Here is a 20,026-nt window from a genome sequence, read left to right as displayed (position 1 = left end):
TCTTGTTACATATTCAGCATTAAATTTAAAAAGGTATTAGCTAAATGAATTTAAATTCCAATCTATCAAAAAAAAGACTTTCAACAAAAGATATCAAAAGAACTGAGTAAATATAACTATCCGTATCCCTGAAGTTTTAAACCCAAAATTCTTTTAGAAAAACCTGCCAGTTAAACTACTATCAAGTACCTAATCATCCATATTTACTGACATACACTCCAATCCATTTCCCTATTCATCCCATTGGGTATCATAGTCCCCAGTTCATGAATCCAGTATAATTCTCTATACTTTAACAACCTAACCCTATTACCACCCCTCCTAGGAAGACTAATATGTTTTAACACCTGGAATCTAAGATGATTAATCTGGTGTCCAGCAGTTATAAAATGGTGGGATACAGGAGCATCCAATTTTCCTGTCCTGATATTACTTTTGTGTTGGTTAATATGCTCCCGTACCCTCTTGGTGGTCTTGCCCACATACCCTAAACCACATGGGCACTTAATTAGATACACCACGAACTTAGAGTTACAAGTATAGTAATCCTTAAATTTATATTTCTTACCCGACGAGGGATGGGTAAAAATGGGGCCTTTAATGATACTATTGCAGTTTTGACAATTAAGGCATGGAATACATCCCAAGTTTTTATGCCCAATGTGTCCCTGGGTAATTCTACCCCTTGGGCCCACATCAGCTTTAACCAGTGTATCTTTAAGGTTCTTGCCCCTTTTAAAGGCAGCCATGGGGGGACTAGAGAATTCTTCAACATTTGGATTAGAAATTTGTAAAATATGCCAATGTTTTTTTTAGTACTTTTTGTATTTGGTTACTCCAAGGAGAATATTAATTAACAAAGATCATTCTTTTATCCTTCTTATTTCTCATTTTGTCCTTAAGTAATTCTGTCCTAGGGATCTGCAGTACATCTTTAATCCCCTGTTCAATTAAGTTACTTGAGTATCCCCTCTGTTTAAAGTGTTCACCCATTTCCAATAATCTTTCTTTTACCAAATTTTCATCTGAGACAATTCGTCTTACTCGCATAAATTGGCTTTTGGGTAAACTCTTTAACAGAGCAGGAGAATGCACACTCTTATAGTGCAGTAGATTATTATAATCTGTCTGTTTTTTAAAAAGAAAAATTTGGTAAAAGAAAGATTATTGGAAATGGGTGAAGACTTTAAACAGAGGGGATACCCAAGTAACTTAATTGAACAGGGGATTAAAGATGTACTGCAGATCCCTAGGACAGAATTACTTAAGGAAAAAATGAGAAATAAGAAGGATAAAAGAATGATCTTTGTTAATGAATATTCTCCTTGGAGTAACCAAATACAAAAAGTACTAAAAAAACATTGGCATATTTTACAAATTTCTAATCCAAATGTTGAAGAATTCTCTAGTCCCCCCATGGCTGCCTTTAAAAGGGGCAAGAACCTTAAAGATACATTGGTTAAAGCTGATGTGGGCCCAAGGGGTAGAATTACCCAGGGACACATTGGGCATAAAAACTTGGGATGTTTTCCATGCCTTAATTGTCAAAACTGCAATAGTATCATTAAAGGCCCCATTTTTACCCATCCCTCGTCGGGTAAGAAATATAAACTTAAGGATTACTATACTTGTAACTCTAAGTTTGTGGTGTATCTAATTAAGTGCCCATGTGGTTTAGGGTATGTGGGCGAGACCACCAAGAGGGTATGGGAGCGTATTAACCAACACAAAAGTAATATCAGGACAGGAAAATTGGATGCTCCTGTATCCCACCATTTTTTTTTTTTTTTTTTTAGATATATTTTTTATTAACATTAACAATGATTACAGCATTATTGCCAACATCAATCAATTATACAAATCATCTTAACAATTGAAGAATGTAAAGTTCTAGGCAATTTACACGTAATGTACCTTTTTCAGATAGATGATAAAATCTTCATTTTCGTTGAAACAAATGAATTAAACAAATATTTCAATATAACAATAACATTGCCTTATATCGCACAGAGGCCAACACACATAAGTCCTTCAAATCTACATAACGATTGTTTATATAGTAAGGGACAAGAAGAAAAATTAGATATGTATCAGGATCTATGTTTATGTATAAAGTCCCTGTCTTCTGTAATGTTATCTAAGTATGTGGATTAAAGTAACAGATATAGAGATAAGACGAATAAAGTAGAGAAAGAAAGAAGAGAGAAAAGAAGAAGAAGAAAAAAAAAAAAAAAAAGGGGGGGGAAGGGAGGGGGTGGAAAATTGGTGGGGAGGTTGAGTGAAGGGGATGAGATTAGGAAGCAGGTTCCATCAAGAGACAATGCTCAGGGTTCTAAGTGCAGGGTAAGCTGTCTTGTTCTGTTATGGTTTGTGTCGTTGTGGTCGGTTACAGTCTGGGCTTTATGACAGGGGACGCCCCAGGACATGAGTGTCGGGTTTGCTCAGGGATCTGTATCGTTCCCACGTTTCCATCAGGAGACAGTGCAGATCTAATTTATCAGTTTTCATGAAGTGGTACCTCTCCAAAGAGAGAAAATCTTCCATCTGAGTGTGCCAATCCTGTATTGTTGGAGGGTTTACTGATCTCCAGTGCATAGGGATAAGTTTCTTAGCTCCATTGATCATCATCAATAGAAGAGATCTTGAGGCTTTATTTTGGATCTGTGGCACACCCAGAAAGAACAGCATACACACCCGCGGGGCCAGGGTCATATCCATTATCGTAGACATTGCCGCAAATATGTTTTCCCAATAAGCTATAATGATCGGACACATCCACCAAATGTGGAACATTGTTCCCTCCTGCCCGCACCCTCTCCAACACAAATTTGGAATTAGTGGGTTTGATCTATGAAGCCGAACAGGGGTAAGATACCACCTGCTTAAAAATTTAAAATGCATTTCCTGAGTTGTTGCAGAATAGGATGCCTTAGCTGCTAACTGAAACGCCCTCCTCCACTCTGAGGTGGAGGTGTCAAAACCTGTCTCTCTATTCCATGCCCGAGTATATGCGGGAAGCATATCCTCGCCTTCCACCAATAGCAATTTATATATAAGTGAAATTGTGTGCCTAGGAGGTGTTGGTTGTACACATAGAAGCTCAAAAGGTGTAAGATCCCTATTCATTTCATTTTTATGTCTGTGAGTCGTGATGAAATGTTTAATTTGAGAGCGTGAGAACCAAGAGGAGAAAAGGATCTCGTCCCAACTCTGAAGATGTGCCAGCGGTGCTACATCACCCGCAACTAAAGCGTAATGAAGGACCCCGTCTCTCAGGCTGTATGGGCGTCTGCTAGCCATGCTAGCATATGTCAGTGGTATCGCTGGGTGCTCCCTAATAGGGATGAGTGGTGAATATCTCGAAGAGATGCGATTATTAGACAGTATCACCCTATCCCATACCCGCAACGTCTCCAATGCAATAGGGTAATGCCTCACCTTTACAGGTCTGAAGCGTGGCTCGATCCAGGCCAAGGTGCCTGTGTTACCTTTGGTGAAAATTTGGTTGTCTAACTGGACCCAAGCCTTCTGTATGGAATTATGACTCCAGTCTATGACATGTTGCAAGATTACTGCCTCTCGATACATTTGTAGATGTGGAAGGCCCAACCCCCCCCTATGTTTAGGTAAATGCAAAGTTTGTCTATTTATTCTGCTCTTCCTCCCCTTCCAAATATAGCTGTCTATAGTTTTTTGCATTAAAGCTAGGAAAGAGGTGGGTATAGGAATGGGTAGGGCCTGCAGGAGATACAGCACCCGTGGGAGAATATTCATTTTTATGATGCTCAATCTTCCCAAACATGATATAGGTTTATTACACCATGATTGTAAATCTCTCGTGATTTCAGTTCTAAGCGTCTGTTAGTTAAACAAAAAGAGGCCGCTGTCACTACTTGCTAGGTTGATCCCCAGGTATTTCATTTTTTTTTTTGCTATGCTAATATGAAGTGTGTTCTCCAAGTGCGATATGATTGGTGCAGGTGTTGTAATGTTAAGTAGTTCCGATTTTGAGATATTTAAGTGGAAATTAGAGACCTGACCGTACTTGTTCAATTCAGCTAAAATGTCTGGTAGTGTGGATTCTGTTTTGGTCATAACAAATAGTATGTCGTCGACATACATTTATCATTTTATGTTCCCTGTTTCCTACTGTGATACCCAATATGGACTGCTGGGATCTAATTGTGACGGCAAGTGCTTCTATCGAGAGAACAAAAAGTAGTGGGGACAAGGGACAGCCCTGTCTAGTGCCGTTGGTGATAGTGAAGGGGTCTGAGAGAGTACCATTGACACTGACCTTTGCATTCGGGTTGGAATATAATGAAAAGACCAGATTCAAGAATGGGGTGCCAAAGTTCATCCTTTTCATAACCTCCCTCAGAAAATGCCAATCTACCCTGTCGAACGCCTTCTCGGCGTCCGACGAGAATAGAGACAGGGGTATTGATCTATGCTTGGCGTGACTGATTAATTGGAGGACCCTTAGGGTATTATCCCTGGCTTCACGGCCTGGCACAAATCCGGCCTGATCCGTGGATATCAGGCCCGGGAGGAATTTATTAAGTCGTGTCGCTAATATTTTTGTCAGGATCTTCACGTCTGTATTTAGAAGTGAGATGGGTCTGAAGTTGCTTGGCTTATCTGGAGTCTTACCAGGTTTTGGTAATACGGTGATATGTGCCTCTAGCATCGACGATGGGAGTGATTGAGTGGTGAATAAATCATTAAATAGGGCCTGTATATGGGGAATCATGGTATCCTTAAATGTTTTATAATATTTGGGGGTTAGGCCATCTGGGACCGGGCTTTTTCCTGAGGGGAGATCTTTTATTGCTTTGGCGATGTCTTCTGAAGTGATTGGGGAATCCAAAGAACCCGACTCTTCAGGGGAAAGTTGTGTCAAAGGGAGGTTTGCTAGGTAAGTTATAGTGAGCTTTTCTTTTATTGTTGTGGGATCTTGGGTATCTAGTGATGGTGCAGAGGTATCAAGGTTGTATAAATTACAGTAGTACTGTCGAAGTATTTTTGCTATTCCCTTGCTATCCCTAACCTCCCTGCCACACGTGTCTGTCAAAGTATGAATAAAGGTTTTGAGTCTGTTCCATTTCATTGCTCTTGCCAGTAATTTACCAGGTTTATTACCCTGGTCATAGTACGTCTGTCTTAAGTTTAGGGCTAGTCTCTGCGCTTCAGCGTGGAGTATATCTTTTAGTTCTTTCTTAGCTTGTTGTAGGGCATTCGAGATTTTAGTGTCTAGGGGATTTTGTTTGTGTGTTCTTTCTAGTTTAATTATTGAAGAATGAGCTTGTTCATATTTGATACGCCTCTCTTTAAGTATTTTAGCTTTGATTTTTAAAAACTCACCTCGTACCACACATTTGTGTGCCTCCCAAGTTATAGGGAGGGAGGTGTCCTCGCAGGGATTGAGAGAGAAGTATTCTGTCAGTGTAGTGTTGACTGAAGTCACTATTGTCGGGTCTAATAGTAAATGATCATCAAGTCTCCATACATACTCCGTCAGAGGAGCTTCCGGCCAGATGATGTTACATGTTACCGGAGCATGGTCCGTCCAGGTTATCGCGCCTATGTTGCATGAGTGTACTATAGGCAGACTATTGGAATCTGTATACCAATAGTCAATGCTTGAGTATTTGTGGAACACATTGGATAAATATGTATAGTCCCTACTCGATGGATGTAGTGTTCTCCACACATCGTGGAGGTTTAACTCTGCTAAAGTGCTTTTAATGGTTTTCAGTATAGTTTTGGGGATACAAGATCCAGAATTAGAGGTATCTAGAGAAGGGCATATTGGGACATTAAAGTTGCCCCCCATCATCACTGGGCCCTCTGCATGGTCTAGAAGCAGTCTCGTGATCTTTTTGAAGAATTTGTGTTGTTGGGTGTTAGGTGCATATATGTTAAGTAATGTGATTGGCCTCCCAAACAAAAGGCCTAACAACATCAAATATCTGCCATCTGGATCCCTGTGTTTTGAGGTTAGTTGGAAGGCCATGGAATGATGCATCAAAATGCCCACTCCATTTTTCTTCAGAGGGCCTCAAGCAAAGAAAGCAGCTGGGAACCCTGCGGTGTGCCACTTGGGTTCCCTGCCTCTTTGAAAATGCGTCTCCTGTAGGAAGACAATGGAACTATGAAGTTTAGATAACTCTCTTAATGTTATGGAGCGCTTGCCAGGGCTATTTAGGCCATGTACATTAATTGTCGTGAGTTTTATGTTATGATCTGGTCTATGTGGATACCCGCTACCCATCATGCAATATTGGAGTGTACCAGGGAAGAGGGGGAGGTGAAGAGGGTTGGAGAGAAAAGAAAAAATAAATAAATACATAAATAAATCGGAGAGTAAGAGAAAGATAATGAGTTAGACTACTAGGGAAAGAAGCTGAAAAGGTAAGCTTGGAAATTTGAAAGAGTTATAAAGAGTGGTATATTAAGAATCTGTAAGTCAGATCAAGATTTTTATTTGAAGAGAAAAGTAGTATAAGTGAGAGTGAGAGTATCTCTCTACTAGAGTGTACCCGTGAGAATTGGTACACTTATGGGGATGTGTCCCGGCGACAGAAATGGGCCGGTAACTGTAATAACTATCAAGACAAGCGTATGATTACACCTGTCCCGTGTCAATTGGATGCAGAAAAAATTGTATATGTTAGGTGTTCTTCTAGTGGGAGTTAGTATATTGAGATTAAGTAAACATCTGAGGGCAACCTGCCGTGGCCACTATTACCTTTGTTTTTTATTAATTAATTTAATTTGGGAGACATAAAATACATTGCGGATTACTCAATTTCCAAGAGAGGAGAAAGGGTCAAGTGGGGGAGAGCCGCCTCTCCCTAGGTCAATACAACATAACAATCAATTGTATGAAAATGCAGAAATTATAGAATAACATTTCAACTTGAAGATTGTTTATTTATTTATTTCCCTTTTTTTTTTGTTTCTCCTCTTTTTTAACGGTTTAAAAAACTTATTAAACTTGCTCTTAAACTTCACCAATTACCCCAACAGTGGCAATGCTTACTATATGAACAAAGGGCTATGTTCCTTGTGTATTTTATAAGTATATAAAGACTGTATGAGCCTTAAACTCTTTCATTTGTACACAGCCTGAGAAAAACATATTAGTATCTGTACATTGCTTATTAGACCTATAACCACTAGTGGTTCTATTGTATGGGCAGAGGGTGTGATAACTATTAAGTAACGCAACTTCTTAAGGAAAACATTGTATTTTCATTGAAACATTTTTTATTTTTATTTTTTTTCCCCTTATTTATTTTTATTTTTTTTAAACTGTCTTATACAATTTGGATTCTAACTAGCTTCTCAATTGTAAGCAAGTACCTACTGAACTAGAAAAGAGACCGCACAATTAAGTAGACTATCCCACACAGTTCCCCAGCCAAAGGACCTGTGGAAGTTCAGAACATTTAACATTTACATCTAAACCTCATCTATTGAACCGTGAAATTTATTGAGATAGGCCCTCATAAACAGATAAAGGTGTACATATTTCAAACAATATTTATGACTGATACTTTAATACCTTACAGACATATGTTTTTATTCCAGGTGAACTGGGCTCTCTCAATGGGTGCTTGGCATTCCACCCTGGACAGGATGGAGGCAACACCATCGCTCTATCAACTGTACCTCATGTTCTCAGTAAGTCCACTGAGATGCATGTCAGTGCAATAGTTACAATCAAAAGGTAGATGCTTTATTTTTGGGAGTGTGGTGTCTCCACTCCGGCAAGTCCCCAAAGATCTTGTGAGATTTCAATTCGGACCCTGTTCTTGGGTTCCCATCACCCTGGATTTTCTGGTATTCTGGGTGTCAGTGTTGAGGTCTTCATTCTCAGGAGCTTGTGAACGAGGTATACCCTCTCCATTCGGCCTGACAGGAGTAGGTACTTCTATAGAAAGCTGTGAACAGAAGTGTAGAAGGTCCTCTTCTGTCCTATATACCACATTCTTGTTGTCCTTAGTGGCGATAATGGACACCGGGAACCCCCACCTGTAGGGGATCCTGTGGGCCTGCAGGGCAGATGTTAGAAATGACAAAGATCTGCGTTTTTGCAGGGTGGTAGGGCTGAGATCACTAAATATTTGGATGTTAATTCAAGCATGTCGTGTCGGTTGCTTTGCTCTGGAATTTCTAAGGATCTCCTCTTTATCAGGAAAATGGAGTAGCTTAACAACAATATCCCTGGGGGGGCCTTAGGCGGAGGCTTAGCCCTCAATGCCCTGTGTGCTCTTTCAATAGGGACATCAGGAGCAGACGGGGTGCCCTTGATAGTTCTAAACAAGTCCTGCAAATATCCTGCGATGGCTGGTGGGGCCACCGACTCTGGGACACCCCTGATCCGCAAATTGTTGCGGTGACTGCGATTTTCTAGGTCCTCAATTTTTTCGTTTAAGGAGTCAATTGAGTTTTCCTGGGAGGACACAGCAGGGACGTGCACTCATAGGAGGCAGGGGAGGCAGTGCCTACACTGCCATATGTGGCCAAAGCTTAATTAAATTTTAATTAAAAAAAATATATATTTTCCCCCCATGTAATGCTATGGAGAGGCAGGTACAGGAATAGGGTTGCCACCTGCCCCGGTATCACCGGGACAGTCCCGGTCTGGGACTGTATGTCCCGTGTCCCGGAACTAGGCTCCAATGCCCCAGTCTGCCCATTTCCCCTGTCGCACACAACAACACTGTTGATTCTATTTTAAAACGTAGGCGGCTGGAGCCACCAGGGCAATAACACAATAGTACAGATGTACAAATGACCGCACTGGTGGTGGTGAAGTCACATGACACTTCAACTTACAGTTCTTTTCTCGCTTTTTGTTTTACATAATACCTAAGGGACTGTATTGCATACCATCTCCTATTGGTTGCTATGTATAAGCAGTTGCTTGAAACGAGGCTTGATACGCAAACTTATGATATCAGAGGGTGTTGGGCGGGACTTGTGAATGTGATACAGTGATTGAACATATCGGCGCGAAAGGAGAAGCTGAGCTAAATCGTATTAATCTGAGGTACATTATACTGTCTGTGTGAGAAGCCAAATATCCATTTGTTTTATTCTTGTCTGTGACATACAGTGACACTAAGCCCTGCCTGAGACAGAGGGACAGACAGTGTCTGTGAAACACGTTGACAGCCCTGTCTGAGATAGAGGGACAATGTCTGGGACATATGGGAATTGTCTGCCGCAGTGCTTGCCTTTTTCTTTATTGTATTTAAAAACTTACCCTTTAACTAATACATATATGATACAATTTTTAAAATGTTGGTTTGCAGTTAAATATTATAGTGATCACTAACCACTATAGCACTCAATTTAGTGATTTAATAGTATTAATATACACATGCAAGCAACACAATTTCATATATCAAGTAGTCTTTATTGGTTATATATTACTTAAGAAAAATATCTCTTGTATTATACAAGAGATATTTTTCTTAAGTAACATATAACCAATAAAGACTATTTGATATATGAAATTGTGTTGTATGTGTATATTAATACTATTAAATCATTAAATTGAGTGTTATAGTGATTAGTGATCACTATAACACTCAATTTTCTAACTGCAAACCAACATTTTAAAAATTGTATCATCACAACAGAGATTGGTATAGAGTCTGCTGGTCATTTTTTTTGTGGGGGCTTAATTATGTGTATATATATATATATATATATATATATATATAAATATATATATATGTGAGTGTATATATATAAAAAAATATTTCATAATGAATTTAAAGGTCGTGAGAAGCCACGCCCCAAGCCACACCCTCTCCACGCCCACTTAAAAAGTGTCCAGGAATTTTCTGGGAAAAAGGTGGCAACCCTATACAGGAACGCTTCTCTCCATTGCAGTACATGGGTCAAAGGAAAAGCTGTGCTGCAGCGCCACCTGTGTTCTGTCAATATATTAGCAGCAAACATTGGGACCAATAGGAGGCACCCCTCTTGATGCCTCCTACCAATTGAAGGATATATAGATTAATCAGAAGGAGGATGCAGTGAGCAGGGTCATGTGACACAACTGGAAGCTGAGGTAACCTAAGAACAGATGACACCAAGCAGAAGAGTAAAGTAGTATTCTACATCTCTTGTGATTCACAAATTGTGTTCAGATACAGCTCATTAACAGGGGGGGGGGGGGGGGACAGTAAGTGAGCATAACCCAATACTGACAGGAAGTCAAAGGGTCAATTCAAATTTAAATCCATAATTTAAAACCCAGAGTTTGAAGTTAAGTGTGCAGTGTCCACATTATTTAAATTAAAGTTTTTGACATTGAATATTGCTAAGCCTCCCTTTTTCATGGTTATTTGATTTAATTAGGTACAAACTCCATATATGTTATGTCTGTTCAGTCAGAGGATACAGTATCTATTTTTATTTTTCTCTGTGTCTCCATTTATTTAAAGACTGCTGTTAACTTGTAATTGAAAGCTATTGCATTGTGTTTTTAATATGTGCTGCTTTTATACAAGTTTATATTAATAAAAAGGAGATGAGTCATTTAAAAAATATATGTAATTATTGCAGTTAAATGTTTTTAGAAATAATGCCACTGTAAATTAACTGGTTAAACACATAGTCAAAGGGAGAGATTTAAAATTAAACTTTCATGATTGAGGTAGAGCATGCTATTTTAATAGACTTTTCTAGTTATTTATATTTCTCTTGCAAGGTGTATCCAGTCCACGGATTCATCCTTTACTTGTGGGATATTCTCATTCCCTACAGGAAGGGGCAAAGAGAGCACACAGCAGAGCTGTCCATATAGCTCCCCCTCTAGCTCCACCCCCCAGTCATTCTCTTTGCCGGCTCTAAGCACTAGGGTCTCTCTACGGGAAGGTAAAGTGAATGTGGTGTTAGTTGTCGTTTTTGTATCTTCAATCAAAAGTTTATTATTTTTAAATGGTACCGGTTTGTACTATTTACTCTCTGGCAGAAAAAAGATGAAGAATTCTGCTGAAAGGAAGATGATTTTAGCATGTTGTAACTAAAATCTATTGCTGTTCCCACACAGGACTGAGGAGTACCAGAAATCTTCAGTTGGGGGGAACAGTTTGCAGGCTTGACTGCAATGAGGTATGTTCAGTCATTTATTTCTATGCAAGACTGAGATAATGCTAGAAGACTGACAATATCCCCATGTGGGGAGGGTAAGCTATGTTCTGAGACTTAGTAAAGAATTGAATGCTTACATAGCAGGGCTAATTATGCTGGTTGACACTAATTCAGGGCAATCGATTATTTGGCTTAAGAAATACTCGTTGGGAGACACTTTTAAAGCACTTTTGAGTTCTTTCTGGGGTTATTACCCACATGGCTAAAATTTATTCACTTAGAAGTGATTTTTGTAGGCCTCACAGCTCCGGCGTGGAGTGGGAGGGGCCGAATTTTGTGCCTCAGATGCGCAGTTAGAATTGAAAGACAAGTTCATGCTGCTTCACATGGAGGGTCCTGCTGCTGTTTGAGGGCCTAAAAGAAGCTTTATTCCCCCAAATCTGATCCCTAAGGGCAGGTAGGGCCACAGCAGTGCTGTGGCAAGGTGCTGTAGTAATTTAACCGGTTGTTGGCTTTAGGCTGCTCCGGTTTGGGCATTAAGGGGTTAATTGTTTTGCAACTTGTGGTGCAATCTTATTAATGCTTTAGGTACATACTGTGAAAATTTCAAGAAAATTGCTGCATTTTTCACTGTTTTGTAAAATTGTGTGTCCTTTTTATCTCTTAAAGGCACAGTAACGTTTTTTCAAATTGTGTATTTCATTTGTTTATAGTGACTTCTAAGCCTGTTTGTGCATATTACTAGTCTGTTAAACATGTCTGAGAACAAGAAAATCCTTGTTCAATGTGTTTAGAAGTCATGGTGGAACCCCCTCTTAGAATGTGTCCCAATTGCACTAATGTGTCTATACACTTTAAAGATCATATTGTTGCACTTAAAAGTGTGGCCCTAGATGATTTTGAGACTGAAGGTAATGAGGATAGTCCGTCCACCTCTCCCCATGTGTCACAAACAGTTATGCCCACTCAAGCTATGCCTAGTACCTCTAGTGCGTCTGCCCCTATTACATTGCAACAACTAGCGGCAGTCATGGATAACTCCCTTGCGGCCTTCCTATCTAAACTGCCAGTTTTTCCTGCAAAGCACGATAGCTCTGTTTTAAGAACAGATTGTGAGCAGTCTGAAGCTTTGGTAGCCTTATCTGATGTACCCTCACAATGCTCTGAAGTGGGGGTGAGGGATTTGATGTCTGAGGGAGAAATTTCCGATTCAGGAAAGGTTTCTCATCAGGCAGATTCAGATACATTGGCTTTTAAATTTAAGTTAGAACACCTCCGCGTATTGCTCAGGGAGGTATTAGCTATTCTGGATGATTGCGACCCTATGGTGGTCCCAGAGAAATTGTGTAAAATGGACAAGTACCTAGAGGTTCCTGTATACACTGATGCGTTTCCGGTCCCTAAGAGGGTTGCGGATATTGTTACTAGGGAGTGGGATAGACCAGGTGTCCCTTTTGTCGTCCCCCCCCTATTTTTAAGAAAATGTTCCCCATAACTGACCCCATGTGGGACTCGTGGCAGACGGTCCCTAAGGAAGAGGGGGCAGTTTCCTCGCTTGCTAAACGCACAACCATACCAATTGAAGACAGTTGTGCTTTTAAAGACCCTATGGATAAAAAGTTAGAGGGTTTACTTAAGAAAATTTTTGGTCAACAAGGTTTTCTTCTCCAACCTATTGCCTGCATTATTCCTGTAACTACTGCAGCTGCTTTCTGGTTTGAGGCGCTGGAGGACTCGCTCCAGACGGAGACCTCATACAACGAAATTATGGATAGAATTAAGGCTCTAAAGCTGGCTAATTCTTTTATCACAGATGCCGCTTTGCAATTAGCTAAGTTAGCGGCAAAAAATTCAGGTTTCGCCATTATGGCGTGCAGAGCGCTTTGGCTCAAGTCCTGGTCGGCCGATGTGTCGTCAAAATCCAAATTATTAAATATCCCTTTCAAAGGAAAGACCCTATTCGGGCCAGAATTGAAAGAGATTATTTCTGAAATCACCGGGGGAAAGGGCCATGCTCTCCCTCAGGACAACCCCTTTAAGGCTAAAAACAAAGCTAATTTTCGTTCCTTTCATAATTTCAGGAGCGGTCCCGTTTCAGCCTCTATGGCTGCAAAGCAAGAGGGTAACGCTTCACAACCCAAGGCAACCTGGAAGCCTTACCAGGGATGGAACAAGGATAAACAGGCCAAAAAGCCTGCAGCTGCTACCAAGACAGCATGAAGGGGTAGCCCCCGATCCGGGACTGGATCTAGTAGGGGCAGACTCTCTCTCTTCTCTCAGGCCTGGGCAAGAGATGTTCACGATCCCTGGGCATTAGAGATAGTTTCCCAGGGATATCTTCTAGATATCAAGGACTCCCCTCCAAGGGGAAGGTTCCACATTTCTCGTCTGTCTACAGACCAGACAAAGAAAGAGGCGTTCTTAAGCTGTGTAGAAGATCTACATACGATGGGAGTGATATACCCAGTTCCAATTGCAGAACAAGGACTGGGTTTTTACTCAAACCTGTTTGTGGTTCCCAAAAAAGAAGGAACTTTCAGACCAATCCTGGATCTAAAAATTCTAAACAAAATTCTTCAGAGTCCCATCATTCAAGATGGAGACCATTCGGACAATCTTATCTATGATCCAGGAAGGTCAATATATGACTACCGTGGATCTAAAGGATGCGTACCTGCACATTCCTATCCACAAAGATCATCATCAGTTTCTCAGGTTCGCTTTTCTAGACAAGCATTACCAGTTCGTGGCTCTTCCATTCGGGTTAGCCACTGCTCCCAGAATTTTCACAAAGGTGCTAGGGTCCCTTCTGGCGGTTCTAAGACCGCGGGGCATAGCATTGGCGCCTTATTTAGACGACATCTTAATTCAGGCGCCGTCTTTTCAAAGAGCCAAGTCTCACACGGAGATTGTATTGGCCTTTCTGAGGTCTCACGGGTGGAAGGTGAACATCAAAAAGAGTTCTTTATCCCCACTCACAACGGTTCCATTCCTAGGAACTCTGATAGATTCGGTAGAAATTAAAATATTTCTGACAAAGTCAGAAAGTTAAAACTTTTAACTACTTGCTGAGTTCTTCATTCCATTCCTTGGCCATCTGTAGCTCAGTGCATGGAGGCAATCGGATTAATGGTAGCGGCAATGGACATAGTCCCTTTTGCTCGGATACATCTCAGACCACTGCAACTATGCATGCTCAAACAGTGGAATGGGGATTATGCAGATTTGTCTCCTCAAATACAGTTGGACCAGGGGACCAGATATTCTCTTCTCTGGTGGTTGTCTCAGGATCACCTGTCTCAGGGAATATGTTTCCGCAGACCAGAGTGGATCATTGTAACGACCGACGCCAGTCTGTTAGGCTGGGGTGCAGTCTGGGACTCCCTGAAAGCTCAAGGCTTATGGTCTCGGGAAGAATCTCTTCTCCCGATAAACACGCGCTTCAGGCATGGCCGCAACTAGCTGCGGCCAAATTCATCAGATTTCAGTCGGACAACATCATGACTGTAGCTTACATCAATCAAGGGGGAACGAAGAGTTCCCTAGCGATGAAGGAAGTAACCAAAATAATCAGGTGGGCGGAGGATCACTCCTGCCATCTCTCAGCAATTCACATCCCAGGAGTAGACAACTGGGAGGCGGATTTTCTGAGTCGTCAGACTTTTCACCCGGGGGAGTGGGAACTCCACCCGGAGGTATTTGCCCAGCTGACTCAGCTATGGGGTACTCCAGAGTTGGATCTGATGGCGTCCCGTCAGAACACCAAAACTCCTTTCTACGGGTCCAGGTCCCGGGACCCCAAGGCGGCATTGATAGATGCTCTAGCAGCGCCTTGGTCCTTCAATCTGGCTTATATTTTCCCACCGTTTCCCCTTCTCCCTCGTCTGGTCGCCAGAATCAAGCAGGAGAAGGCTTCAGTGATTCTGATAGCGCCTGCGTGGCCACGCAGGACTTGGTATGCAGACCTAGTGGACATCTCATCTGTCCCACCATGGACACTGCCAATGAGGCAGGATCTTCTAATACAGGGTCCGTTCAAGCATCCAAATCTAATTTCTCTACGTCTGACTGCTTGGAGATTGAATGCTTAATTCTATCAAAGCATGGTTTCTCTGAGTCAGTTATAGATACTCTGATTCAGGCTAGAAAGCCTGTCACCAGGAAAATCGACCATAAGATATGGCGGAAATATCTTTGTTGGTGTGAATCCAAGGGTTACTCATGGAGTAAGATTAGGATTCCCAGGATATTGTCTTTTCTCCAAGAAGGATTGGAGAAAGGATTGTCAGCTAGTTCCTTAAAAGGACAGATATCTGCTCTGTCTATCCTTTTACACAAGCGTCTGGCAGAGGTACCAGACGTTCAAGCGTTTGCACAGGCTTTAGTCAGAATCAAGCCTGTCTATAAACCTGTGGCTCCGTCATGGAGTTTAAATCTAGTTCTTTCAGTTCTTCAAGGGGTTCCGTTTGAACCTTTACATTCCATAGATATTAAGTTGTTATCTTGGAAAGTTTTGTTTTTGGTAGCTATCTCTTCTGCTCGAAGAGTCTCAGAATTATCTGCCTTACAGTGTGATTCACCTTACCTGGTGTTCCACGCAGATAAGGTAGTTTTGCGTACCAAACCTGGTTTTCTTCCTAAAGTTGTTTCTAACAAGAATATTAACCAGGAAATAGTTGTTCCTTCTATGTGTCCTAATCCTTCTTCGAACGAGGAACATCTGTTGCACAATCTTGATGTAGTTCGTGCTCTAAAGTTCTATTTACAAGCAACTAAGGATTTCAGACAAACATCTTCCTTGTTTGTTATCTATTCTGGTAAGAGGAGAGGTCAGAAAGCGACTGCTACATCTCTTTCCTTTTGGCTTAAAAGCATCATCCTTTTGGCCTATGAGACTGCTGGCCAGCAGCCTCCTGAAACTATTACTGCTCATTCTACCAGAGCAGTAGCTTCCACATGGGCTTTTAAAAACGAGGCTTCTGTTGAACAGATTTGTAAGGCAGCAACTTGGTCTTCACTGCATACTTTTTCAAAATTTTACAAATTCGATACTTTTGCTTCTTCGGAGGCTATTTTTTAGAGAAAGGTTTTGCAAGCAGTGGTGCCTTCCGTTTAAGGTACCTGTCTTGTTCCCTCCCTTCATCCGTGTCCTAAAGCTTTGGTATTGGTATCCCACAAATAAAGGTTGAATCCGTGGACTGGATACACCTTGCAAGAGAAAACAGAATTTATGCTTACTTGATAAATTACTTTCTCTTGCGGTGTATCCAGTCCACGGCCCGCCTTGGCAATTAAGTCAGGTAAAAAAATTTTTGTTTACACTACAGTCACCACTGCACCCTATGGTTTCTCCTTTTTCTTCCTAACCTTTGGTCGAATGACTGGGGGGTGGAGCTAGAGGGGGAGCTATATGGACAGCTCTGCTGTGTGCTCTCTTTGCCAATTCCTGTAGGGAATGAGAATATCCCACAAGTAAAGGATGAATCCGTGGACTGGATACACCGCAAGAGAAAGTAATTTATCAGGTAAGCATAAATTCTGTTTTTGAGAATTAGCATCAACTGTTACTGGCCCCATGTCAGCAAATAAAATTAGTTTTTGAAAGGAACATGAAAGTCATAATTACATTTCCATCATTCAGATAGAAATTGCACACAAAAAATAAACAAATAAACTTTATATTTTACATTTTTATTATTTACTTCATTCTTTTGGTATCTTTTGTTGTCCTTTGTTGAAGAGCATACCTAAGTGGGATGTGCACATGCGTTTCTTGAACACCATATTCCAGCAGCTGTGTTGGCAGTATTATTACTTGTCCTTTGTGTAAAACTTGTTTGGTAAATTATTTCTATTTTTACAATACAGTAGTGAGTAGAGAAGAGATTGTGGATCATTCTAATTGCTTAGTAACTGGCACTGTGCCACAGAATTGTGTGAGTGTGTCAGTGAGCAGAGTGTGTGTGGGTGTCAGTGAGCAGAGTATGTGTGCTTTATTCTCCAGGTAATCAATACATTTCCGATGAGCTGGTGCTTTAGTGCAGTGTTTCTCAACAATGGTCCTCAAGTACCCCCAACAGGCCAGGTTTTCATTATAGCTGAATCAGTGCACAGGTGAAGTAATCAGCTGATCAGTAACTCAGTGGTTACTAACTTGCTTTCACCCATCACCTGATTATGTCACCTGTGCACTTGTTCAGCTGTCATTTAAACCTGCCCTGTTGGGGGTACTTGCGGCCCTCTGTACATGTGTTTCTCCGGCGTATCATATCTAGTGCCTCACTAGCCTCTGACCTCACTGCATGTCACTGATATATATATATATATATATATATATATATATATATATATATATATATATATATATATATATAGTATATATACACACACACACATACATATATATAAATAGTACTCACTAATTACATTCTCTACAGGTGTGTGTTGCCTCTGGGAGAAGGTTAACCATTTCCTTACAGAGGTAAAAAAGCTCTCTCTAATCTCCTGATTATGTAAACCCCATCTTTCACCCTGTCTAACAAAAAATAATATATATATATTTATGTGTGTATGTATGTATGTATATATATATATAGTATATATATATATATATATATATATATATATATATATATATATATATATATATATCATATATATATATGTATGTATGTGTATATATATATATATATATATACTGCTTAACATTATACACACTTTAGTCAGAACCTTGAAGAGTTAAAAAGGAAGCAAGTTTGCCAGTAACAACAGCACCACACCCTGTACTGAATAAGAAGAGACTTTCAGTTTCATTTCTTGCTCAAGACACAAACATGGAGTCTGCTGATCTGAGAGAAGAGCTAACCTGCTCTATCTGCCTAAGCATTTATACAGATCCTGTAACTCTCAGATGTGGCCATAACTTCTGCCTGGGCTGTATTGAGAGTGTGCTGGGTACCCAGGAGGGGTCTGGGGTCTATACCTGTCCTGAGTGCAGAGAAACTTTTAATAAGAAACCTAAACTGCAGAGGAACATAACACTGTGTAACATAGTGAGAAATCTACATCCTACTCAGTTAAAGAAAAGAAAGACTGGGATCTCCTGCACTTACTGTATTCACTCTCCTGTACCTGCTGCTAAATCCTGTCTGCTGTGTGAGGCTTCGCTGTGTGATACCCACCTGAGGGTACACATCAAGTCTGAGGAACACGTCTTAACTGAACCCACCACTTCCTGGGGTTACAGAAAATGCTCCACCCACAAGAAGCTCCTGGAATATTACTGCACTGAGGATGCTGCCTGTATCTGTGTGTCCTGCTCCCTGGCCGGAGAGCACAGGGGACACCAGGTAGAACTGCTGAATGAGGCTTATGAGAAGAAGAAAAATAAACTGAGAAATGTTCTGCAGAAACTGACCACAAAGATAGAGAAGACTGAGAAAAGAGTCCAGAGTCTGCAGGAGCACAGGAGAGGGGTGCAAGAGAAAGCAGCTGGTGTAACAGAGCGACTCACTGCCCTGATTAGGGACATCAGGAAACAGTTGGAAGACCTAGAGAAGCGAGTCCTGAGTGACATCACCCGGCAGCAGGAGCAGGTTTTACTCACAATCTCTGATCTGATCCAGCAGCTGGAAAAGGAGAAGGACGGGCTGACCAGGAAGATTTGTCACATTGAGGAGCTGTGCAACATGACTGACCCATTAACTGTCCTACAAGAACAGGAATCACACAGAGATGACTTTTGTGGTGCTGAGAATGAAGATAATGAGGTCACACAGAGAGGTGATAAACAGGTTCCTGCTGGGGGGGATCTGGATGAGGGTCTAATCTCAGTGATTTTATACAGAGGTTTAGCTGATATTGTTACTGATGTAAAGAGAGGTCTGTATATGCAGGTGACATCAGACATATTACTGGATATAAAAACAGCTAATTATAATATTATTGTATCAGATGACCTAAAAACTGCATCTTATACAGATATAGACCAGCAGCGACCAGATACACCAGAGAGATTTACATGTTATTCTCAGGTATTAAGTACCAGGAGCTTTTCCTCAGGACGGCATTACTGGGATGTGGAGACAAGTAATTCAGGGTACTGGTGCGTAGGGGTTTGTTATCCCAGCATGATGAGGACAGAAGATAATTCAGATATAGGAGACAATGACAAGTCCTGGTGTGTTTATAGTGATTGTGATCTGCTACATAATACAATAGAAACCTCATTAGATCCCCCTCTATCATGTGACACAGTAGGAATACTGCTGGACTATGAGGCTGGGCGTCTGTCCTTTTATGAGCTGTGTGACCCAATCAGACACTTACACACCTACACTGAGACCTTCACTGAGCCTCTTCATGCTGCATTCTGTGTACATGATACCTGGGTGAGAGTAATGAGCTAGATACACTGACCATAATAATAATGCTGCTACCTGTGAGTGATGTTTGTGTATTGTGCACATATTGGGTGAACTGTACTAGAAATAAAATACTTGTGTATACAAAATCTGATCTTCTTGTATTATTAGAGGCAACTGTGTGTGTATATATATATATATATATATAGCACCAACATAAGGGGCAGTGTAGAACAGTGACGTGCAGTGAGGTCAGAGGCTGGTGAGGCACTAGATATGATACACCGGAGAAACACATGTACAGAGGGCCGCAAGTACCCCCAACAGGGCAGGTTTAAATGACAGCTGAACAAGTGCACAGGTGACATAATCAGGTGATGGGTGAGAGCAAGTTAGTAACCACTGAGTTACTGATCAGCTGATTACTTCACCTGTGCACTGATTCAGCTATAATGAAAACCTGGCCTGTTGGGGGTACTTGAGGACCATTGTTGAGAAACACTGCACTAAAGCACCAGCTCATCGGAAATGTATTGATTACCTGG

General features: G+C 41.0%; 1 protein-coding gene across 1 annotated transcript; it reads left to right on the top strand.

Annotated features, from left to right (window-relative positions):
* Positions 1-17,950: 17,950 nt before the first annotated feature.
* LOC128636007 (E3 ubiquitin/ISG15 ligase TRIM25-like) lies at positions 17,951-19,630 on the top strand. The gene has a single exon (XM_053689080.1). The coding sequence runs from the start codon at positions 17,952-17,954 to the stop codon at positions 19,524-19,526; it is 1,575 nt and encodes a 524-aa protein (XP_053545055.1). The 5' UTR covers position 17,951; the 3' UTR covers positions 19,527-19,630.
* Positions 19,631-20,026: the final 396 nt, after the last annotated feature.

Source organism: Bombina bombina, chromosome 7, assembly GCF_027579735.1.
Source record: "Bombina bombina isolate aBomBom1 chromosome 7, aBomBom1.pri, whole genome shotgun sequence".
In the NCBI taxonomy this organism is placed as follows: Eukaryota; Metazoa; Chordata; class Amphibia; order Anura; family Bombinatoridae; genus Bombina; species Bombina bombina.
Note: the sequence above shows the minus strand (reverse complement) of the source record. Positions and strands in the feature narration are given on the sequence as shown.